The sequence below is a fragment of the Lissotriton vulgaris genome, chromosome 3_1 (genome assembly GCF_964263255.1).
Source record: "Lissotriton vulgaris chromosome 3_1, aLisVul1.2, whole genome shotgun sequence".
NCBI lineage: Eukaryota > Metazoa > Chordata > Amphibia > Caudata > Salamandridae > Lissotriton > Lissotriton vulgaris.
In genome coordinates, this window is record NC_141689.1 from 1,354,658,914 (window position 1) to 1,354,680,687 (window position 21,774).

At 47.3% G+C, this 21,774-nt stretch overlaps 1 protein-coding gene across 1 annotated transcript in view; it reads left to right on the plus strand.

Annotated features, from left to right (window-relative positions):
* Positions 1-21,774, plus strand: part of DNAH6 (dynein axonemal heavy chain 6) — a 2,460,712-nt gene that overhangs the window by 1,732,390 nt on the left and 706,548 nt on the right. The window contains exon 54 of the mRNA XM_086961829.1: positions 19,839-20,035. Coding sequence (XP_086817955.1) covers positions 19,839-20,035 — 197 coding nt within the window. The remainder of the gene's footprint in view (positions 1-19,838; positions 20,036-21,774) is intronic.

Below are 21,774 nucleotides of genomic sequence, written 5' to 3' on the forward strand. Positions count from 1 at the left end.
TTCCTATTTCTCCTGTGAGCAAATAGTGGTTTGGTGAGGGCAGACGTGGAAGATGGGTTGCAATTCAAAATGTGCCAATTGGCATTGATGATTTGCCTTATACGTTCGTTCATGGTCGAATGAGTGGTAACACACACAATTCGATCGTTCGCCTGATTTTCTTTGGGAGTCAGTAACGCGTCTCGATCGTAGAATCGAGCACGTTTTTAAGAGTTCCTTATTAGCCTATGCGGATAACCGCGATCACAGAATTTTTTACGCATAATTGCTGCTTGTTTGTCGTAATCCGACAAATTCGAGCAATTCCTGCGGATCCTAAGGAATTGTGAAAAAGGAATGCTCTCTCTTTGGCATTTAGGGTGGAAGCTGCTGAAATGTAATAAGGTATTTCGAGCTGTTTTCTTCACAAATAGATCCACCTCCAATTTGTTGACATTGACTCGGATTAAAAGATCTAGAAATTCAACTTGGTTCTCATCATAATGTGCAGTGAATTTCAGATTACTGTCAGTCAGATTAATCCACTCCAAGAATTCTAGAAGAGTGTCTTTCCCATTGGTCCAGATAAAAAAGATGTCGTCAATATATCTGGACCAATGGGAAATAGACTCGAAAAAAGGTGCCACTTCATTGTATATGAAGCGTTCCTCAAACCGGGACATGTATATGTTGGCAATAGACGGAGCAACCGAAGCCCCCATACTTACGCCTCTCAGTTGGCGGTAGGTATCCTCACCAAATTCGAAGACATTCTCTGTTAAGACAATGAACAGGCAGTCTATTAAGAACTTCTTGGGACATCTGATGTTGTGTTTATCTATAAACCAGTCTGTTGCTCTAATTGCTTCATCTATCGGAATGTTACTATAGAGGGATTCTATATCAAGAGTCACAAGTATGTCCCTCCCTGATGTGATATCTAAGTTTTCTACTGTATTTATCATGTGACAAGTGTCTTTTATATAGGATTTGATTTCTGGAATATGGGGTCTTAGGAAATGATCAACGAATTTGGAAAGCGGTTCTGTGGGGGTGCCAATGGTAGACACTACCGGTCTATACGGAGGGTTTTCTAGATTCTTATGTATTTTTGGAAGACCATAAATACAAGCAGTTTTGAATTTATTTGTATTTAAAAATTCGTGATCTTTAATGTTGATATCACCATTAGATAGAGCATCATTAGTTAGAGTGCTGATTTTTTTAATAGTAGTGTTAATGGGATTACATTTCACCTGTTGGTAAGTGGACCTATCACTTAACATTCTTTTCATATTTTGTTCGTAGTCATTAGAATCAAGGACAACGATGCCTCCACCCTTAGCTGCTCCTTTAATCGTTAATTCCTTATTGTTTGCGAGTTCTTTGAGGGCATGTGACTCATTCATAGTAAGGTTATATTTAGGTTTAGGGATATATTCTAAAGTTTTTTCCAACTTTTTCATTACAACCAGCTCAAAAGCCGCAACTTTTGGCCCCAACTGCTCTAACCCAGGAGTAAAGGTGGAGGGTAATGAGATTTCATTCTGTCTCTGTGTTGCGGAGTCATCTTATAGAAGGTACAGAGGTTTTGGAAGGTCGTCCTTTCGGACCTACAGGCAACCTCAGCAGCAGCAAAATACCCTGTATAAATCATATAGAGGCAAGAACAGGGGTAGTCCTCGAGGTCGTCAGTCCTCCTCCTCTACCTCCACCCCTCTTGCCACAGCAAAGCAGCTCTAGATCCACCATTCTGGATCATGTGGGTCCTGTGGGGGTTGCCTTACCCACTTTCTGCAAGATTGGGAATTGGTCACTACGGACCTTTGGGTTCTAAATCTTGTGGAAAATGGGTATGCTCTTCCCTTTCGGGAATCCCCTCCAAATTACCCTCCTTGCCAAGGGGCATGTTCGGAGGACCACCTTCTAATTCTGCAGGAGGAAGTCCTTGCATTACTAAAAAAAGGTGCGATAGAGGTGGTTCCGGAGCAGGAAAGGGGTCAAGGATGCTACTCCCTGTATTTCCTGATTCACAAGAAGGATGGCAGGTTACGTCCAATCCTGGATCTCAGGATCTTGAATCTTTTTCTGAAGCAGGAGAAGTTCAAGATGCTCACCCTAGTGCAGGTTCTTCAGGCGCTGCAACAGGAAGACTGGATGGTGTTGATCGACTTGCAGGATGAGTAGTTTCATATACCGATCCTGAAGTCACACTGGTAGTATCTTCGTTTTACGGTAGGGTCGCAAGAATTATCAGTTTGCGGTTCTCCCGTTTGGACTTACTACCGTACCTTGAGTCTTCACCAAGTGATGGCAGTCGTGGCAGCCCATCTCAGGAGGTCGGGGATTCCAGTTTTCCCCTATCTGGACGACTGGCTTATCAAAGCAGAGTCGTCAGAGAAGGTGCTTCATCATCTGCTGGTTACAACTCAGCTGTTGCACAAATCGGGTTTCTCGCTAAACATGCCCAAGTCTCACCTGGTGCCCTCTCAGTGCAACCTGTTCATAGGGGCAGTACTGGACACTACTGTGTGTCGGGCATTCCCACCGCCACAAAGGATTCTCGACATTCAGGAAATTATTCCCTTGTTTTACAATGGACCGGTCATTCCAGTCTTGAAGGTCCTTCGCCTGCTCGGTCTGTTTTCGTCCTGCATTCTGTTGGTCAACCATGCACGCTGGCACATGAGGACACTCCCGTGGTACCTCCGCAGGCACTGGTATCAGCACAACGGAGATCTCAGGGACTCTGTGAGGATCACCAGAGAAGCTGCAGCGGATCTGTCTTGGTGGAGCGTATAGGGCAATCTGTCTCAAGGAAAGCCCTTCCATCTACCACCATCGGTGGCCACAGTGATAACCGATGCATCCACTTCAGGGTGGGGTGCTCATCTGGGGGACCTGGAGATCAAGGGTCTTTGGTCTCCAGAGGAAAGGTTGCTTCACATCAACCTTCTAGAATTGCGGGCGATACGTTTGGCGCTCAAGGCCTTTCTCCCTTCCCTTCGCGGTTAGTCGGTTCAAGTCCTGACAGACAACACTACCACAATGTGGTATGTCATCAAGCAGAGAGGAGTGGGGTCGCATTGTCTCTGCCGAGAGGCTCTGCATCACTGGTCCTGGGTTCAGGACCATCAGATTTGTCTGATGGCAAATCATCTGGACGGAGTTCTGAACGTGCGTGCAGACAGTCTCAGTTGGCAGTTCTCTGCCAACCACGAGTGGAGGCTTGATCCGGAGGTGGTTCGTCTTGTCGTTCGGACGTGGGGACCTCCTCAGGTGGACCTGTTTGCCACTCACGAGAACGCCCACTGCCCGTCATGCTGCAGTCTCCAGTATCCGATGCAGGGAGCTTTGTGGGACGTGTTTCAGTTGAGTTGGGGCTCACGACTCCTTTACGCATTTCCTTCCATACCCTTGATTCCTCGGGTTCTTCGGAAGATTCGCCAAGACCGAGCAGAAGTCATATTGATCGGCCAGGATTCGCCAAGAGGGGTGTGGTATACAAATCTTCTCCACCTCTCTTCGTGCCCTCCGTTCCGTCTCCCTCTCAGGCAGACCTCCTCTCGCATTCGCAGGGGCAGGTTCTACACCACCACCTCCAGAGCTTAAACCTTCATGCCTGGAGATTGAACGGGGCAACGTGAATTCTTTCTCTCTCCCGTCTGACGTGGTGGATGTTATTTTGTCTGCCAGACGTCACTCCACCAAGTCTATCTATTCCTATAGGTGGTCCAAATTTGTCATTTGGTGTGGGGAGAATTCTATTGACCCTTTGAGGGCTCGTTTATCCAACATCCTTCAGTTTGCTCTCCCTCTAGCCCAGCAGGGCTTTGCTGTGGCACTGTGAAAGGCTATTTATCGGCTTTGGCGGCGTTCATTTGCCTGCCGTATCAGCCATCTTTGTTCAAGTCGCCCATTGTGTTAAGGTTCATTAAGGGCCTTACTAACAAGTTTCTGCCCAATCCCTTTATTGTGCCTCAATGGGACTTAAATCTTGTCTTAACCTACTTGATGGGTTCTCCATTTGAGCCCTTGCGCAAGTGTCCCTTGAGACTAGTGCTTTTAAAACAGTATTTCTTGTTGCCATTACCTCGGAAAGGAGGGTAAGTGAGCTTCAAGCTCTGAGTTCGAAACCCCCGTTCTTGACCATTCATGCTGATAGAATGGTACTCAGGACCAGGGCTGCTTTTCTGCCTAAGGTGGTAACTCCCTTCCATCTGGAGTAGTCCATTACCCTTCCTACCTACTTTCCTCTACCTCACCCTTCCAAGGAGGAGGAGCGGCATCATCGTTTGGACCCTAAAAGGGCGGTGAAATTTTACCTCAATAGGACTAAAGACTTTCGAGTGGATGACCAGCTCTTCGTGGGCATCATTGGCTGCAGGAACGGCAGAGCGGTGCACAAGCTCACCCTTTCCAGATGGGTTGGCTTATGCATCAAGATCTGTTACTCTTTGGCCGGTAAGGAACCTCCAGAGGGTATAAGAGCTCACACTACCAGGGCAAAGTCTTCTACAGCTGCCTTATCTAGAGGTGTTCCTGTGGAGGACATTTGCAGAGCGGCAACTTGGGCCTCCCTCCACACTTTCGCGAAGCATTACTGCTCAGATTCTGAAGTGAGGAGGGACGGACACTTTGCTCGTTCTGTCCTACAGGAATTTTTGGTATAGAAATGTGGACACCCTCCGTCGGGAGTGGGGACTGCTGTGGGACTCTATTCACAAGGTGAGGAATCCACTGGCAGATGTATCTATCAGAAGAACAAGTTACTTACCTTCTGTAACGCTTTTGCTGGTGGATACAGTATCTGCCTGTGGATTTCTCACTCACCCACCCGCCTCCTCGTTGTCCACCCTTGTATACCTGCAATGGTGATATTTTCTATCTGTCACTTTTAATGGAAATGTATTATTCTTTTTGCCTTAATGCATTGATTTCACACTGTCAGTGTTGGTTTGAATACTGTGAATGCTGTATATGTTTGTGTCAGTCCGTCTGGGTACCTTGAAGGCACAGAAAAAAAGGGCAGAACTGACCTCAGCACGCCGACAAGGCTCTCTTATGGCTCCGGTGACGTTAGCGGAGCCTCGAGCGGAGCCATGCTTCTGTGACGTCGTCCTCGTCTGCGTGGAGAGCTACGAAAAATGTCTGCATGCTGCTGGTGCTGTGAATTTTCACAAAGTGAGGAATCCACAGGCAGATACTGTATCCACCAGAAAAAGCGTTACCAAAGGTAAGTAACTTGTTCTTTAGGTTTTAAGTTTAGTAACCTCAGATATAAGGAAACTCTGTCGTAAGTGGTGCTGGCATCAGCATACACATGCTGCAATGGCAGGCCAGTAGTCACAGTTTGAGTGGTCTGTCATGGGTGGCATAATACATGCTGCAGCCCATTGACACCCCTGGTGTACCTATGCACTGGGTACCTTAGTACCATATACTAGGCACTTATGAGGGTACACCGGTAGCCAATTGTGGAGGTACCAAAGTACTTACTATGTCAAATTTAGGGCGGAAGCACAGTGGATGGGGACCTGATTAGCAGGATCCCAGGAAGACTAGTAAAAAACATACTAACATCAGCAAAAAGTGGGGGTAACCATGAAAGCAGATACTACTTTCCTAAACAAACCCTCCCCAAAAAAGGAGCTGAGACTGACCTTGACCAGTTGAATCTTCATTTTCTAATTGAAAATATATGGAGAGTCCATCGACATTGACATGGTTACTCCGAGGTCTATGTTCCACAGAAAAGTCCATCCCCTGTAGGGAAATGGACCACCTCATAAGTTTGGGATTTTCACCCTTCATTTGTTTTAGCCATAAGAGGGGCTTAAGGTCTGTTTGAACAATAAAGTGAGCACCAAACAGGTATGCCTCAACTTCTTCAAAGCCCAGACTACAACAAATGCCTCCCTCTCAATAGCTGACCAACGCTTCTCCCTGGGGGTCAACCTTCTGCTTATAAAAGCTACTGACTGGTCTTGGCCATCTGCATTAAGTTGAGTTTTAACTGCACCTACCCCTGTCTCAGAATCATCTGCCTTGCCAATGAAGGTTTTGGAGTAATCAGCAGAATGGGAGCAGTGCACATGGCCTGCTTCAGGTAATCAAATGCCTTCTGACAGCTGACTACCCACTGAACTTTTTTCAGCATACTTTAGGAGATGAGATCATTAAGGGGAGTCACAATGGACCTATATCCCTTAATAAACTTTCTGTAGTACCAAGTCAGGCCCAAGAAAGCTCCGACCTGAGTCTGGGCAGTTGGAGCAACCCACTATGGTCTGGAATTTGCTCTCCAAAAGCTGAACCTGACCCCTCCCACAAGGTGGCCCAGGTACACAACCTTGCTCTGGCCTGTCTGGCACTCTGTGTCCATGCTAGTTAGGCCTGCCTTTTGCAGGACCTCCAACACATTCCTGAGGTGGACCAGGTGATCCTCCCAGGTGGAAATAAAGACAGCAATATAATCTAGATATGCTACACTACAGACTTCCAGACCTGTGAGGACTTTTTTGCACTAACCTCTGAAATGTGGCAGATGCATTCTTCAAACCAAAAGGCATTACAATAAATTGCTGATGCCCACTAGGGGTTGAAAATGCTGTGTTTGGCTTGGCATCCTCAGCTAGTGTGATTTGCCAGTAGCTATCAGTCAGGTAAAATGTACTAAGATACTTGGCTTAGGCCAGAGTATCAATCAGGACATCTGCCCTGGGAATTGGATGGGCATTGGTCCTAGTAAGTGCATTAAGGCCTCTATAGTCTACAAGCCAGCTCATCTCTCTCCTACCATCTTGTGTGTGAGGTTTTGCCTCAAGGAATACAGGACTAGCACAAGGGCTATCCGAATGCTCAATGACCCCAACTCCAGCATATTTTGGACCTCCGTCCTGATGCAGTCTCTGTCATAGTCAGGCTGTCTGTAGATTTTACTCTTTACAGGCAGGCTGTCACATGTGCCCACTTTATGGATACACCAGGTGGTTTGACATGTACTCAGAGAGAACAAGTGGGGAAATTGATTAAGGACCTGCCTACAATCAGTTTACTGCTGGTCAGTGAGCCTGTCTGCCAAGGCTACTCCATCAACAGGGTCCTGAAAAAGGAGATGAGAAAGAGGGTCACTCTCTTCCGCCTGTCCCTTATTAGTTGCCATGAGTAAGCCTATTTAAGCTCGGTCAACAAAAGGCTTTAGGCGGTTCACATGAAGACCTCTGTGAGGACCTCTGGGAGTGCCTAGGTTCACCAAGTAGGTGAACTCGTCCTTTTTCTCAAGGATGATGTGGGGGCCACTCCACTTGTCTTGGTGAGCTGCAGTGGCCACAGGCTCGAACATCCACAGCTCTGGCTGGTAAACAGTCAGTACAGCCTTTTGGTCATGCTAAGCTCCTCGCTGGCCTTAAGATTTTTCCTGACCTTCTTGATGTACCTAGCCATACGTGAACGCAGGTCAAGGACATAGTCCACAGGATCCTGTTTAGGAGGTTTGAGAGGCTGCTCCAAGCCCTCCTTAACCAGACACTATGGACCCCTAAATGGATGTCCAAACAGCAGTTTAAAATGGCTGTAGCCCACCCCCTTCTGAGGAACATCTCTGTAGGCAAAGATAAGGAAGTTTAGTAAGACATCCCTGTAGGAAGCTGGCTCTGTATATACTGTACCAAAGTGAGGTATAGTGTGCACAGAGTCCAGTGGAACCCCAAAGGTAGGCTGAGGTAAAGTTAGATAGCACCTCACTCTCTATTTGTGGTAGTGTAGTCGAGCCGTAAGGCAGTATCAGAGGACAGTGTTAAGCATTTGTTGTATACACTCAGTCAGCCAATAAATTTACACACTCAAACACTGAACTTCAGACCAAGTGTTTTGTATAAAAAATATTCCTTTAGTTATTTTATTTTCTAGAACCAAGCAAGCCTGACACAGCTAAGCAATACATACTTTACAGTAGTAATGCAGTTTGTAAACAGTTTGAATTGTAATTGTATATGCACTTTGTTTTGACTTACAGTATGGATGCAGAAAAATGCAATATTTTGTAAATACAGTACATAGACTTACAATGGCTTTTCAGTAAAATACCAGGTAAGTTACTTTTTTAGATTACTTTTCTTACTCAGAGTAGAATACCTGGATATTACTCTGGGACATTTCCTGTAAACAGGTAAGTAAAAACATTTTTGTTAAACAGTACAATTTTAAAGAATTTCTTAAGGTCCACACAGAGATTTTTCTAAGAAAAACAGTCAATGTTATCCATATGGAGGAAAATAGGGTTATCGGTTTTCAGGTAAGTATTTGGTATTGGGAGTTGAGGTTCTGGGGGTAGACTCAGGGGTCCCCCAGGGTCAAGGATGCACTCTTGTTACACCCTCAGTGGCACTAGGGCAGCCGGGTGCAGAGTGCTGAGGCCCAATGTTATCTGATGAGGGATAGGGAGCCTCCGGTTGGTGGCTGCTGGCAAGCATACCACAAGTTGTGGTAGCCAAACTCCTGGTGTTAGGATCAGGGCATAAGGGGATCCTGTTTAGTGCACCCGCAGTGGCGCAGGGGCAGCTGAGTGCAGGGTGCTGGTATGGTGTTGGGTGCCCTGTAGTTTTCAATGGGGATTTTCAGTTTTGGTTTTCAGCTACAGGCTCGGTCCAGGAAGACTTCCAGGAGGAATCAACAGCTGGGCAGGTAAGTTGGAGGGCTCAGGGACATAGGTACACCCTTGGGTTCGGTTCTCCAGGGCTCAGGGCGGCTGGATGCAGGGGTGTCTTTTGAGGTCGGATTTCACCTTACTGGGCTGTTGGGATGGTCTGTGTGCAGAGGCTACTGGTGACGTCAGGGAGTCCTGGGGGGTCAACCCAGGGTGGACTCAGACTCTGGAGCACTGAGGGACCTCGCTGGGACTGGTGGGCCACTCGAACTCGGGCCATAGGCGACGGGTGCAGTGGTGGTTCCAGGCGTCAGGTTTCTTTTTCCTCAGCAGGCTTGGAGTCTTTCTTTGGTGTTTCTTCTGAACAGAGCTGCTATTCAGAGGAGATCTGGTCTTTGTTGAAGGTCCTCCCAGGGGTTCTTGAGGTCGCTGGCTGCAGGACAGGATGATTTTTGGTGCAGGATCTCTGGAAACTGCAGAAGGGCCGGTAGGGCTGTGGCCAAATCAGTTGTTCTCTGCAGTCTCCTCTGCCGGGCATCTTCTTTCGTCCTTTTTCTTCTTAGGTTTCAGGAATCTGCTTTCTTGGTTCAGGGCTGTCACCTAAATGCTATATTTAGGGAGAGTTTTACAGGTCGCGAGGTCAGTAGCCAATGGGCTACAGACCTTAGGGTGACTACACCCTTGGTGTGCTCACCCCACGTGGGGGATTGAGCACAATCCCTAATCTTGATTGGGGAGTGCCTGCCATTTGCAAGATGGCGAGCACTGGAGAGTGGGCTTCACCTCGTCTCCCCCACCTGAGGGGTGGAGTTGGCAGAGGTGGGCACACCTTCTGGGCTGTCTAGTTCTTCCTGCCTGTCTTCCGCCGAAAAGGAGGGGAGACAGGAAGGGGGCCTGCTCCTGATAGCAGGAGAGGCTGGGGGTCGCATTACAAAGGCTGCCAGGCGTTTGAAGCTCCCCTGCCACAGATTGCTCTTCCTGGCCTTTCAGTTAATGTAAGATATGGAAACACCTGTTATCGGCCGACTAGGTTCTATTAAACAGTGCCAAACTAGAAAGCTTCTGGCTGCATTTTATCTGAGCACCCCTGTTTGCCACCCCTTTTTGTAGTTTAAATAACAGAAAAGGGCGAGGAGTGGTGTCGGTGGTAACACAACACAGGATGACAACTTGTCATTGTCAGTGTGAAGAGTAGGCTCAGAAGGGACTGCTGTGATCTGTCCGATGTTTGTTGATCAGACATGCAGTGTGCAAGTAAAAATAAAATAACACTTTGGCAATTAGCAGATGGCCGGCTACGGGCAGCTAAAGGCTGTCTGCACCCCATCCTCCAACATCAGCCTTAGCTCCCTAATGGGTGCCCTTCGTCTCCGCAATAAAAACAAGTATTACGCGGCATCCCACTATCCTAATGCTGATGGCAGCACGCGAACTTTAGCTTAAAACATCTGAAGCTAAAGCGCGAGTCCCGGGATTGCTTCAAAAGTAAAGGAAAAAGAAAATGGGCATTTTCTTCTATTTCTTTACTTTTCCCGGCACTCGTGCTTTAGCTTCAGATGTTTCAAGTTAAAGCGCGGATCAGCAATTGACACGAAAGTAAACAAATAGGGGGAAAATGGCAGGCAGATATTTTTTTCTTTTATTTATTTACATTTGGTGTAATGCGGCACACAAGCGGGTGCCTTATTATAACAAAAGTAAGTAAACAGGGAAGGAAACAAGCATTGGCATAGCCAATAGGTCTCGCCTTTGGGGCCTTATAAGTTTTTAGTTATCCAGCACAATATCCATGGTGCAACAACATCAAGTGTTGCATGGCTAAACACTTATAAGGTCCCAAAAGCGAGACCTATTGGCTATGCCAATGCTTGTTGGTCTTCCATTACCACCATCCAAACTACCCATGCAGGATGGAATGTCCGTTCTTACTGAAATGGGATCACATCAAACTATCCACTAAAGCGAAACTGCAAGGATTTGTTTGGGACAGTAGATCACACAGAACATCGGCAAAAGGAGTCAGTTTCCAGCTCTGTTTGCTGAGAAACATTAAACATCCTATCCCAGTCTGTGACATATTTTCAGTGGGTTAGGCCTTGGTCACCTCCCATCATAGTCAATCATAACTTGACTATGTCACTATATGCTATCTATCAGATCTTCCAAAAATCGCCCTCACAAAAGTTAACACCTTCGGTGCTCATGACGAGCTCAGCTCGTCATGAGTCACAGTGGAGCTGTGCTCATGACGAGTTCAGCTCGTCATAACGGCTGCGGCACGCCCTCGCACGGTTAATTCCCCGCCTGTGCGGGAGAATTAATCAGTGGCGGGTTTGAGCCCAGCTCGTCAAGAGCACAGCTCCACTGTGAGTCATGACAAGCTGGGCTCATCACGAGCACAGTGCCGCCGCGGACCCACCCCCCTGCACCGCGGGGGAATTACCCCCGCAGCGAAGGGGCTAAGGCATGCAAGTGCATGTCAACACGGAGTTCCAGATCTCCACTGCCTCAAATACTAATCTGCCTGTGCAGTTGCTAGAGATTTTTAAGACACTGGAGGTTTCTGTATGTTGAACTCTCCAACATTAACAGATACATATTCAAAATCCATATTCCAGTTTGTAACCATTTCCTTTATATTTATCTTGACCTCTCTTAAATCACAAAAGTTCCGGAAAGTGGGATGCTTTTCATCCTTAATGAATGCTAGTTGTAGTATATACTGTCCATTGTAAGAAACTATCAACCTATTGCAATTTATGAAGATAGACACAATGCCCTTATTCTAATTAGTTTGTCTCCCATAAAGGCTTTGCCCTAGCACCCAGATACCCAACTTGAACTTCTTCAAGGCTTCCTAAGTGATCAGTGATGATCACCACAGAGTAGCAGGTTTCCTCTCACAAGGCCATCACTTTGACCATATCTCCGAAGTTCTCCTGTCATTTAATTGTTTCATGATACAAGAGTTGTATATATTATGAATATCTTTCCTGACCATTAGGGCGTGCACCTAAATGTTGCAAAATATCTCTCTGATAAACTTGCAATTCCAAGAGGATGCAAAGTTTTCTGAGTAAAAAGAATCTGTAAGTGGAGATACCTCGCTTGAGAGAAAATGGAGACTATGGCAATTCTTGTATTGTTGCTCCTGAGAGATCTGGACCGACCTCCCTTCCGCATTAGAGGGTACTTTACCTTCCCCGTCTTCCCAAAGAGAGTTCATAATTCAGCTCTGTTAGAAACACAGCTCAGAAACACTTTTACCAAACCTTTCTACAACCGTCAAATTATGTACTATGTGTTACTTCCGGACACGTCCTATCCCTGTAACCCTCTTGCTCTTCATTTCGTCACCACCTCATAGTGGGAAAGTTTGAGAAATTTAGGGGCATATTCATGATGAAGTGACGGAGCACGGCGTTAGCCTTGTTGGCTTAACGTCGTGCTCCGTCACTTCGGAAACTCAGAGCTGCAGCTATTTACAAGAATACGGTGCAGCCCTGCATTTCACCCTGCAGTGGCGCTAATTGCAGTGTCCTAGTGCCAACACAGGTAATCCTGCACCATTGTGCAAGGGTGCCTGCATTGCAGGGAAAGACTGTTTATGTGCAGGAAGGTGTCCCTTCCTGCACATAAACAATCACCAATAGCATTTTGTAACTTCTATGTTTGCTGCAGAATGCAGCACATATAGAAGTTGCACCATGTTAATTTAAAAAAAAGATTGTTTATGTGCAGAAAGGGCATGTCAGAGTGTTTGTTTTCTGTTTCAATTGCTTTTTTTTCCTTCTCTCTTTGCCGAAAATCAATAGGAGCTAGAGAGAAGAGGCAGTACGTTTTTATTAAGGACATACTTTTCAATTCAGCCTCAGCACATACACACAGCTCGAGCACACAGTAGGCACACAGACACACACATTGATTAACGTTTTTCATCCCTAAAGAAAGACATTGGAATAGAACGTAGCAATTCCTCTTTGCAGTCAAAGTGTGCTTTGATTCATGAGTGAAATCTGTTGTTAAATCGGTACCATAACCGTAACTTTTAAAGTAGAGAAACAGGATGACATAATTCTGTGTGTCTAAGTACCGAGGAGTCAGTCTACCGTGTCTGATGGCGCTGCAGCGCTTTGAAGAGGCTGGTAAGTAAAGTGGGGGGCCACGCCCACCAGGAGTGCCTTTGCAGGGCTCGCTATTGGGCCCACGGTGCTAAGTGACAGGTTGCAAAATGTGGTGCCAAACTGTGCAGCGACTTTTTGAAACCTCTTTCTGATTTTGCAATGCGTCCTATGTACTAATAGGTAATGGTGGGAAATCTCTAGGGGGGCGTGGCTTGAGCGCCAATGTAGGCAGAGGTGGACTCCGGAGCTCCTCCACAGCTGCCCTTAAAACTAAATGATCCTGACCAGCTGATTTGGGCCCCGGCACCGCATCTCATTGCGGAATACCTGGTGCTCCTCTTGAAATGAGTTTCTGACGGCATCAGGGGCGCTAAGGGACAGAAGAGCCCTGAATTTCCCTGTTGCTGTGGGCCGCCGCCGATGCAGACAAGATGGCGACCCCGTGCAGAGGAACTGGTGCCTGACCGCAGTGGCGGCTCTGGAGACCAGTGGACGCCTTGCGGGTGCTGCGACCCCATTGACGACGCCGGAGGGGAGGTCGAGGCTTCATCATACACTGGCGCTGAGGAGGCTTCACGCACAGGCAGGTGAGGGCAGAAACACCCTGGCTGGTCGAGCGTGGGTGCCTGTCCTTAATATGGCGGCGCCCTGGACATGATTGGCGCCATTTGGGGACCGACGCGGGCTCCTTCACTGCCATTAGCCCTGACATCGCTCGACCAGGGTTGCAGAGGCCCTGAGACTGCCCCAGAGAGTATCGCCTGCGCGCCGGTAGGCCGGAGCGCCCTGGAGCGGACTGTGCAGCGGACCGGACCTGAGGAGAGGGGTCGGGTCAATCAATCAATCACAGACATTTATAGAGCGCACTACTTACCCGGAGGGTCTCAAGGCGCTAGGGGGGGGGGGGGGGGTTCTTGCCACTGCTGCGGCCTGGGCATCTGTAGTGGGCTCCCCCGGGGAGTCATGGTGGGGTGTACCCTGGGACTTCGCTTTGCCCGAGCCTGTGTCGCCTTCCCTGCTGGTAGGAAGTACGAGAGACTTTGGGGGCGCTCCTTGTCCTTGCGGCGGTAGCTGCGCGCCCATACCCCCCCCCCCCCGAGCTGTCCTGCGGCTCAGATTGACGTTGGAAAAGACAGCAGGACACGCGGGTGGGCTTTTACGCAATGCCTGGCGGGCGTCTTATGGCACTGAGAGGGAAGACGGCACCCAGGCTGGGAGACTCACTGGGCGGCGGCCCTAGAAGGCGACTTCGTGGGACACCTGCGAGCCCTGGGACAGCTGGACCCATACGGTTATGGTGACGCGTTGCAATACCGCTGCACTGGTGACGGACTTGTGAAGAGGTCGGGCGGGTGGAGTGCTGGGCCACCTCTTAGCAGGTGAGATACAAACGACGTTGCCTGGGATCTGCATCCCTGAGGCAGGGCGGCCCAACACTGTGACTCCCCTCTGACGGGCCTTCCTGACGGCGTTGGTGGTGGGGGCCGGCTCTGACCTGAAGCGCTGCTGCGGGGGGCGACACTCTTGATCTGGGTGCCTTCCATTGATAGAAGAGAGCACCACGACAATTAGTGGCAAGCAGTGCCACGGCGGTGGACTGGCGACAGCCGATTTGGTCCTACACAGGTTCGGAGTGGAACTTGGGGCTGAAATTGCTGGAGCGGACATCGAGGGATGACAGTGCCGTGCTGGTGCAGAGCGGGACTGTGGGCTCTCACAACGCTGCTACTCTCAGTAGTGCCTGACAATTATCATGGGCCGAGTGTCAAAAAAGAAGGGCTTTGAGGTCCTACGCCTGGATGAGCCGGAACAATACACAGAAGATGAGGATGGCGAAGATGGGAGATAGAGACCGGGACGGCCTGGGGATCCCACCTTGGGCGAAATTATGCAGGCCATTGAGGCCTCACGGGAGGCGCTCGAGAAACGGATGAATGCCATTGGTCAGCGTCCTGGGGCCAAGCTACTTGACGGAAGGAATGTGACCCCTACATTAGGAGGGACTATTTTCCTTGCAACAAAGAATAGGGCGGTCTAGACAAGTTAGTGAGTTGTGAGGCCTTGTCATGCTGTGGTTACAAATGCCCATGGGATTCTGCTTGTATAATGTAGTTTATGAGCTTGTATGTATGATATACCTGAGCGGATTATGAATAATCAATAAAGTCTGTTTAAAAAAAATGGTGGGGAATCTCTAGTAGCAGAGGGTCGCAGACAACCTGCTTAGTGAATATTAACTAGGCAGATTGCTATTTGTGAACCACTGTGATTGGCTAGTAACACATGGGTGGTAGGCTGCAAGGAACGGCAGATCACCACTCTTGTTTTCCTTCCTAACTTTTTTTTTTAACAGATCGAGTTCCTTTAAGGAACTGGTGCTACTTAATTTTTTTAATGTTTTTATTTGAGACCATATCAGGGGATTGCAGTCAGTCATTAACTGGGCCACTTGCCCTAGGATTCTTTGAGAAACTCGAAGGATGCGCTTGCTGTGCGTGCTGCACAGGAATTCTCAGTTTTCCATCATGCCCTTTCCTAGGAACACATACACAAATCTGTGGTTTGTTCAAGCATCTGTATGGTAGAATATTGTGCCCACCACTTCCCATGGATGGCGTAATATACCTCGTTACCTCATTATCACACATGAACGTACTTTCAAATACGTGAGTTCAGAGTACCCTTTGTGCAACACTTTTAATAAGTACTTCTCAGTGCAGTCCTATAATGTGACTTATTAATGGTAAAGCTTCCAAATGGTAAACTAATATACTTTTTTGAATTGTATAGGGTTGTTTACCATATTATACGTGATTTTTGTTGTATGATTTGCATCACAAAAGTTATCAGGGCCCGACTCGTGCACGGGGTCTAAGATCCAAGCCAAATCCTTGACTCGGCTATGGTTCGGCTACCCCTGGTAATTTGTTGGCTTGCCCAACTCTAGAGAGGTAGTTGTACTGAGGGCCGTCCACAAGACTGGATGTGACGACTCTATTATCGCGTAGGTGCAGCGGTGCTGACTGGTCAGGGCTGGGGAGAGCTGGCAGTGAGTTCTCGGCAATGGAGTATCCGGTGCGCTCATGACAGAAACGGAGGTGCATTGGCAGAGCTGGGAATGAGCCTCATTACCGGGGTCTGCTGGGCCTCGGTGAAGAAGCAGTGCTGTGGCCATAGAAGTGCTGTACGGGCAGAGCCGGGTGAGCAGCCTCACTGATGGGAGGATCAGGAAGCTGCAGGGCAGAGGTGGGAGTTGGCTGTGAGTGGCGAGCAGGACTACTGTGTACCAAGGGTTGGGGTGCACTGACAGTATAGGGTGTGAGCTTTCAGTAGTAGAGGGAGTGCCGCAGGAGTGAGGTCTACGAGAGAGTGCTGTAGGATGCAGCACTGAAATTCGGTGACTGTGCTGTGCCAAAGGTGTCTTCCTCCCACTGTAGCACGGAGGGCTGCAGTGCAGATGCTATACACCGTGTGGCTCTATGCTTTGAGAGACCCTTGCAGAAAGCAGAAGTCCGTGCTCTGCCTCTGCGCACTCTCAGTCACCGCATACCATTCCGGAACACTCTCACCATCACACACAGAAAACAGTCAACAAACACTCCACGCCTCTGAAGCGAACCCAGGAGGCATGGAGGGCAGACGGGCCGAAGACCTACGGAGAGATCCCACTGGACAGCTTACTTCAAGTCTAAATTTAGCTGTTCGATCTCATCACGCCTTACCTTTCAAGAAAACCACAATATCTCATTTCTTTCCCTTTGCGCTCTCAAACCTGAGGCATAACTCTTCCTAAGTGACGAGCTTGTTACTTGACAGTTGGGTAAAGTCAGACAGCATCTGCCTTTTTAGAAGATTGACCTGCTGCCTCGGCCAAACCTATATCCCAAATCTGTACCTTGTCTCACTGCTGACCCCTCCAGCCCCTCCCTTGTGCCAATCGAGGAGCCCCCGGAGCTATCTGTCATCATTAGCTTCTGAAATCAGCAGCACCAGCCCTTCGATCTGCAGTAGTGCAATGGCCATTGCTGCTCACCTACTTAAAAGGCAAGCATTAGAAGACAAATCTAGCAGACAGGCAAGGACGATTAATGCCCCACTTTTAATGATGTGATGGATTGGCACTTAGTCAAAGAAAATGCTTTAAGTAAAAGATGCGCCTTGAAATTGAGTAAACAAGCTCGGGCGGCAGCAGGGGGGAGGCCTGCACTTGCGGGAGCGATAATTGCCGCCGTGTGGCGGCCCACGCTCCCGCAAGTAGATCGTCTCACGTGCACGCATTGCCATTGATGGCAATGCAACGCGTTCACGTTTTTGGCCCAAAAAGCAAGTCGATTACATGAGGTTCCCTCCAATGCAACGCATGCGCGTTGCTTAGGCGAGACCTAAAAAACAGCAGGTAATTACTTGTCCCATTTCTAATTGGCTTTCTGCAGGTGGAGAGGCTGTGGTTTAGTGGTAAGAGCCGCCCACTTGAGAGATGGGGGACCAGTGTTCGATCCTCGGCATCGGCTCAACCTTAATTAATTATATACAAATTACGATCTTGCAATAATAAATAAAAACACAGGGATCTCGCCGTCTCGCCGTCCCGGGAGAAAAGAAAGACTAAACAAGCGTCACACACCTACCAACAAAGTCCGATAAAAATTAACATGCGCCTCCCAAACATCGCTTGGTTTAACATTGCATATGTACGTTGAAACACACACCAGCGCAAATGTTTCAAGTCTGTCAATATAATAGGCTTCGAAGCTCGAAAAAATATTACGTGTCTGGAAACACAGTGATAGACACTGAAACGTTTCAAGTGTGACAATATCACGGCTTGTCTTGAAGTAAAAAAAAAACAAGCATTTGCAATGCAAGAGTACTCGCATTTATAGATTCCTAAGGCAACTTATAGTTAGCAGGATTGACTGTAAATGAGTCAGATATTGCATAAAAAACAAAACAACAGATGTCATCTGTGGAAATGACATGATGGATCACATACCTTACAAAATTAAGTAAAATGTCTGAAATTAATCAGGTACTGCATTACTCACTGGGGTTACATTGAGTTTTCTTGCACACATTGTCAAGAGCGAGTTTAGTATTTTTTGCTTTTAAAGTTAAGAATATAAACAAAGGACTCAGTACGGACCAATTTTTTGTCAGGTTTTAGGTCTGGCTTTATATTGCAGTTGGCAGTGATCTGTTACACATTTGAATAATGTATAAATAGAAAGGGCTTTGGCGCCACCATACATGGGCATTATGCTCCTATTTCATCATGTTGGCTGTTTGATGGGCCATTCCACCATTCCACCTCTTATCGAGTGAGTGATTGAATTGTAGTGCATATGCAGACTATTTATTATCTTAAAATTACACTGACTCATCACAAATTAAAGTCTTTTAAAAAAAATAAAACATTCTTTTATTTTTTCTTAGTAGCAGGCTTTTATTAAAACCTCTCAGTCTTGACTAAAAAAGCAACCTGACCTATTGACTTTATCAGTGCTCGTTATTATTACTACTGGTGTGGAGCACTGGCAGGGCACAAACAACTTAAACTCCTGCTTTAGATAATGAACCATCCCCCTAAATCCCATGTAACTCTGGGCCAAACTCTACTGACCTCACTTATAGGTTGTTTTATTTTTAAAAATAGGTCAAATGGCTTTCTACGTCCTATTTTAGACTTGCTTCCATAATGAGTGAAGTTCAAATTGTGCTTACCAAGGTTTTCCCACCCAACTTTACAGCCAACTTTAAGTTGGTTATAAAATTGACTGCAAAGCACAGAAAATGCACTAACGTGTCCAATAGAAGCACACAGTTTGCCTGTGTTTAATGTTCATCTCTACATCAGGTGTAAAAACATGACACCCCGTGCAAATGCAGTTGGTACTAAGTACTTTCTGCCCTACAATTTAGTGTGGGTCTCTAAACAAGGCTCTTGTGGGATGTCCCAGATATGACTGTATTCAACATAAGGCTCATTTATTTATTATGGAGCTCTGGTCTGCAAAGACATTTGGGTCTTCTTGCACTTACATTGGCGTAACAAAGCTATGGCGAAAAATCACCTTGGGTGAAATGGAAGCCATGTTCAAAGTCAATTAATCATGGGCCTATCCTCCCTGAAATTCAGTCATAAGCAGTGTTGAAAAGATCAGTTTTCAGCTGTTGCAAGAACTACAGGTACTTTGATTAATCTCTCAATTGTTGTTTCAGATCATTCTACAGTTTCTGTGACTCTGGACTCCCAAGATTCTGGCAACTTTGTACAGCCATTTGAATGTTTTTTATTAGCCGATCCTAAGTACTGCATTGTCTTCATTTGTATCCTCCCATGAACACTGGTCCATTTACTTCGGTTGCTACACAGTACGTCTTTTTTAGTCCGTAAGCACTATTTTCTTTAATAGGGTTATCCTGCTGCAGGCACGACATGCTTTCCTGCAACATTCAGCGCGACATGAATGCTTTCACCTTCGGAGCATCCCGGGACAATGGCAGCCGCTTCTTTGAATGGATCTCGCATTTACAAGAGTTTGAGCTTTTGTCATTGTAGATGACAATGCCTTTTATTTGTGTGTTAATTGGCAAAAGAGACAAATAAAAGACATTGTCATTTACAATACCAATAACTTAAACTCTAGCAAATGCGAGACCTATTGCATTACAAATGCTTGTTTTCTTTGCAACGTACCAGAGAAGGTTTTCAGGTAAATAATGTTATGAGTTCACTAACTGTAGTTTCCATTTTATTGCGGAAATCTGAGGATCTTTCTTTGTTGCATGGAAGTCAGATTGTTTTTTAGAGCTTCTAGAGCATAAACTAATGCAGCTATACAGTGAGATAAAAGTGAGCTAATGCTTTAAGGATCATGAAAAGAAAATGCAATGCAATTGTGGCAATATAAAAACAACGTAAGAGGGCTTCATCGTCTTAAGAGAAATCCTAGTTTACTGAGATATTTTTAAAGCTCAGTTATCTTCTAAATAAGATCATGATACCCTTTAGTGCAATGTGATAGTTTCAAAACTTGTCAAATGTGTGTTTTTAAAGCAATAATAATTATTATTTTCTAATTCTACAGCAAAGACAATGGCACTTACACAAGCGCGCCTCAACCGTGCAGGAAAGCTAACATCTTCATTGGGAGATGAACAGGTTCGGTGGCAGGAGAGCATTGCAAACTTCGAAGATGAAATTTCAAATGTCATCGGCAATGTTTTCATAGCAGCAGCTTGTGTTGCCTACTTTGGTGCCTTTACTGCAATTTATAGGCTACAGGTAAGTGTGGGTATCTCTCACTGGGCCTTCCACTTACCGGTCGCTATCCACTGCAGCGGGAAAAAGATGGCTTACTTTTTATGATTATATGTATATTTAAATGACCTGTTTCTCGGCGCGCCTGGTTATAGACAAAAGCGACAGCCGAAACACGTCTAAACGTACTTATACCCATTATATAGTTGGGCACACTGCTCCCGTGAGTGCTGATAATCCTTTACCTTGTAGCTGTGATAATGAGCACGATTCTCGTTTCCCATTTCGGCGTTCCCTGATGCCTTGTTCCTGGTGTTCTGTGTGAGAATACCCTCCTACTTTAAAACAAGCACTGGCGTTGCCAATCGGTCTCGCAGTAGGAAAGTTGGAGCTATTACAATTGCAAATAACAATGCCTTTTATTTTGCATGTTAAAAACATAAAGGGCTTTGTCATTTAAAAAACCAATATCTCCAACTTTCCTACTGCGAGACCTATTGTGCACTGCACAGTGTGTGTGAAAGTGGCACTGCGTGGCTGAGTGGCGTTGCATGGCTGAGTGGCGTTGCGTAGTTGAGTGGCGTTGCGTAGGTGAGTGGCGTTGCGTAGGTGAGTGGCGTTGCGTAGGTGAGTGGCGTTGCGTAGTTGAGTGGCGTTGCGTAGTTGAGTGGCGTTGCGTAGTTGAGTGGCGTTGCGAAGTTGAGTGGCGTTGCGTAGTTGAGTGGCGTTGCGTAGTTGAGTGGCGTTGCGTAGTTGAGTGGCGTTGCATAGTTGAGTGGCGTTGCATAGTTGAGTGGCGTTGCGTAGAGTGGCGTTGCGTAGTTGAGTGGCGTTGCATAGTTGAGTGGCGTTGCGTAGTTGAGTGGCGTTGCGTAGAGTGGCGTTGCGTAGTTGAGTGGCGTTGCGTAGTTGAGTGGCGTTGCGTAGTTGAGTGGCGTTGCGTAGGTGAGTGGCGTTGCGTAGGTGAGTGGCGTTGCGTAGTTGAGTGGCGTTGCGTAGTTGCGTGGCGTTGCGTAGTTGCGTGGCGTTGCGTAGTTGAGTGGCGTTGCGTAGTTGAGTGGCGTTGCGTAGTTGAGTGGCGTTGCATGTGTGAGTGGCGTTGCATGTGTGAGTGGCGTTGCATGTGTGAGTGGCGTTGCATGTGTGAGTGGCGTTGTATGTTTGAGTGGCGTTGCGTGGTTGAGTGGCGTTGCCTGTATGAGTGGCGTTGCGTGGTTGAGTGGCATTGCATGTGTAGTTGGTGTTGCATGTGTGAGTGGCGTTGCATGTGTGAGTGGCGTTGCATGGTTGAGTGGCGTTGCGTAGAGTGACGTTGCGTAGTTGAGTGGCGTTGCGTAGTTGAGTGGCGTTGTGTAGTTGAGTGGCGTTGCGTAGAGTGGCGTTGCGTAGAGTGGCGTTGCGTAGTTGAGTGGCGTTGCGTAGTTGAGTGGCGTTGCGTAGTTGAGTGGCGTTGCGTAGGTGAGTGGCGTTGCGTAGGTGAGTGGCGTTGCGTAGAGTGGCGTTGCGTAGTTGAGTGGTGTTGCGTAGTTGAGTGGTGTTGCGTAGTTGAGTGGCGTTGTATAGTTGAGTGGCGTTGCGTAGTTGAGTGGCGTTGCGTAGTTGAGTGGCGTTGCCTGTGTGAGTGGCGTTGCCTGTGTGAGTGGCGTTGCGTGGTTGAGTGGCGTTGCCTGTGTGAGTGGCGTTGCCTGTGTGAGTGGCGTTGCATGTGTGAGTGGCGTTGCATGGTTGAGTGGCGTTGCGTAGTTGAGTGGCGTTGCGTAGTT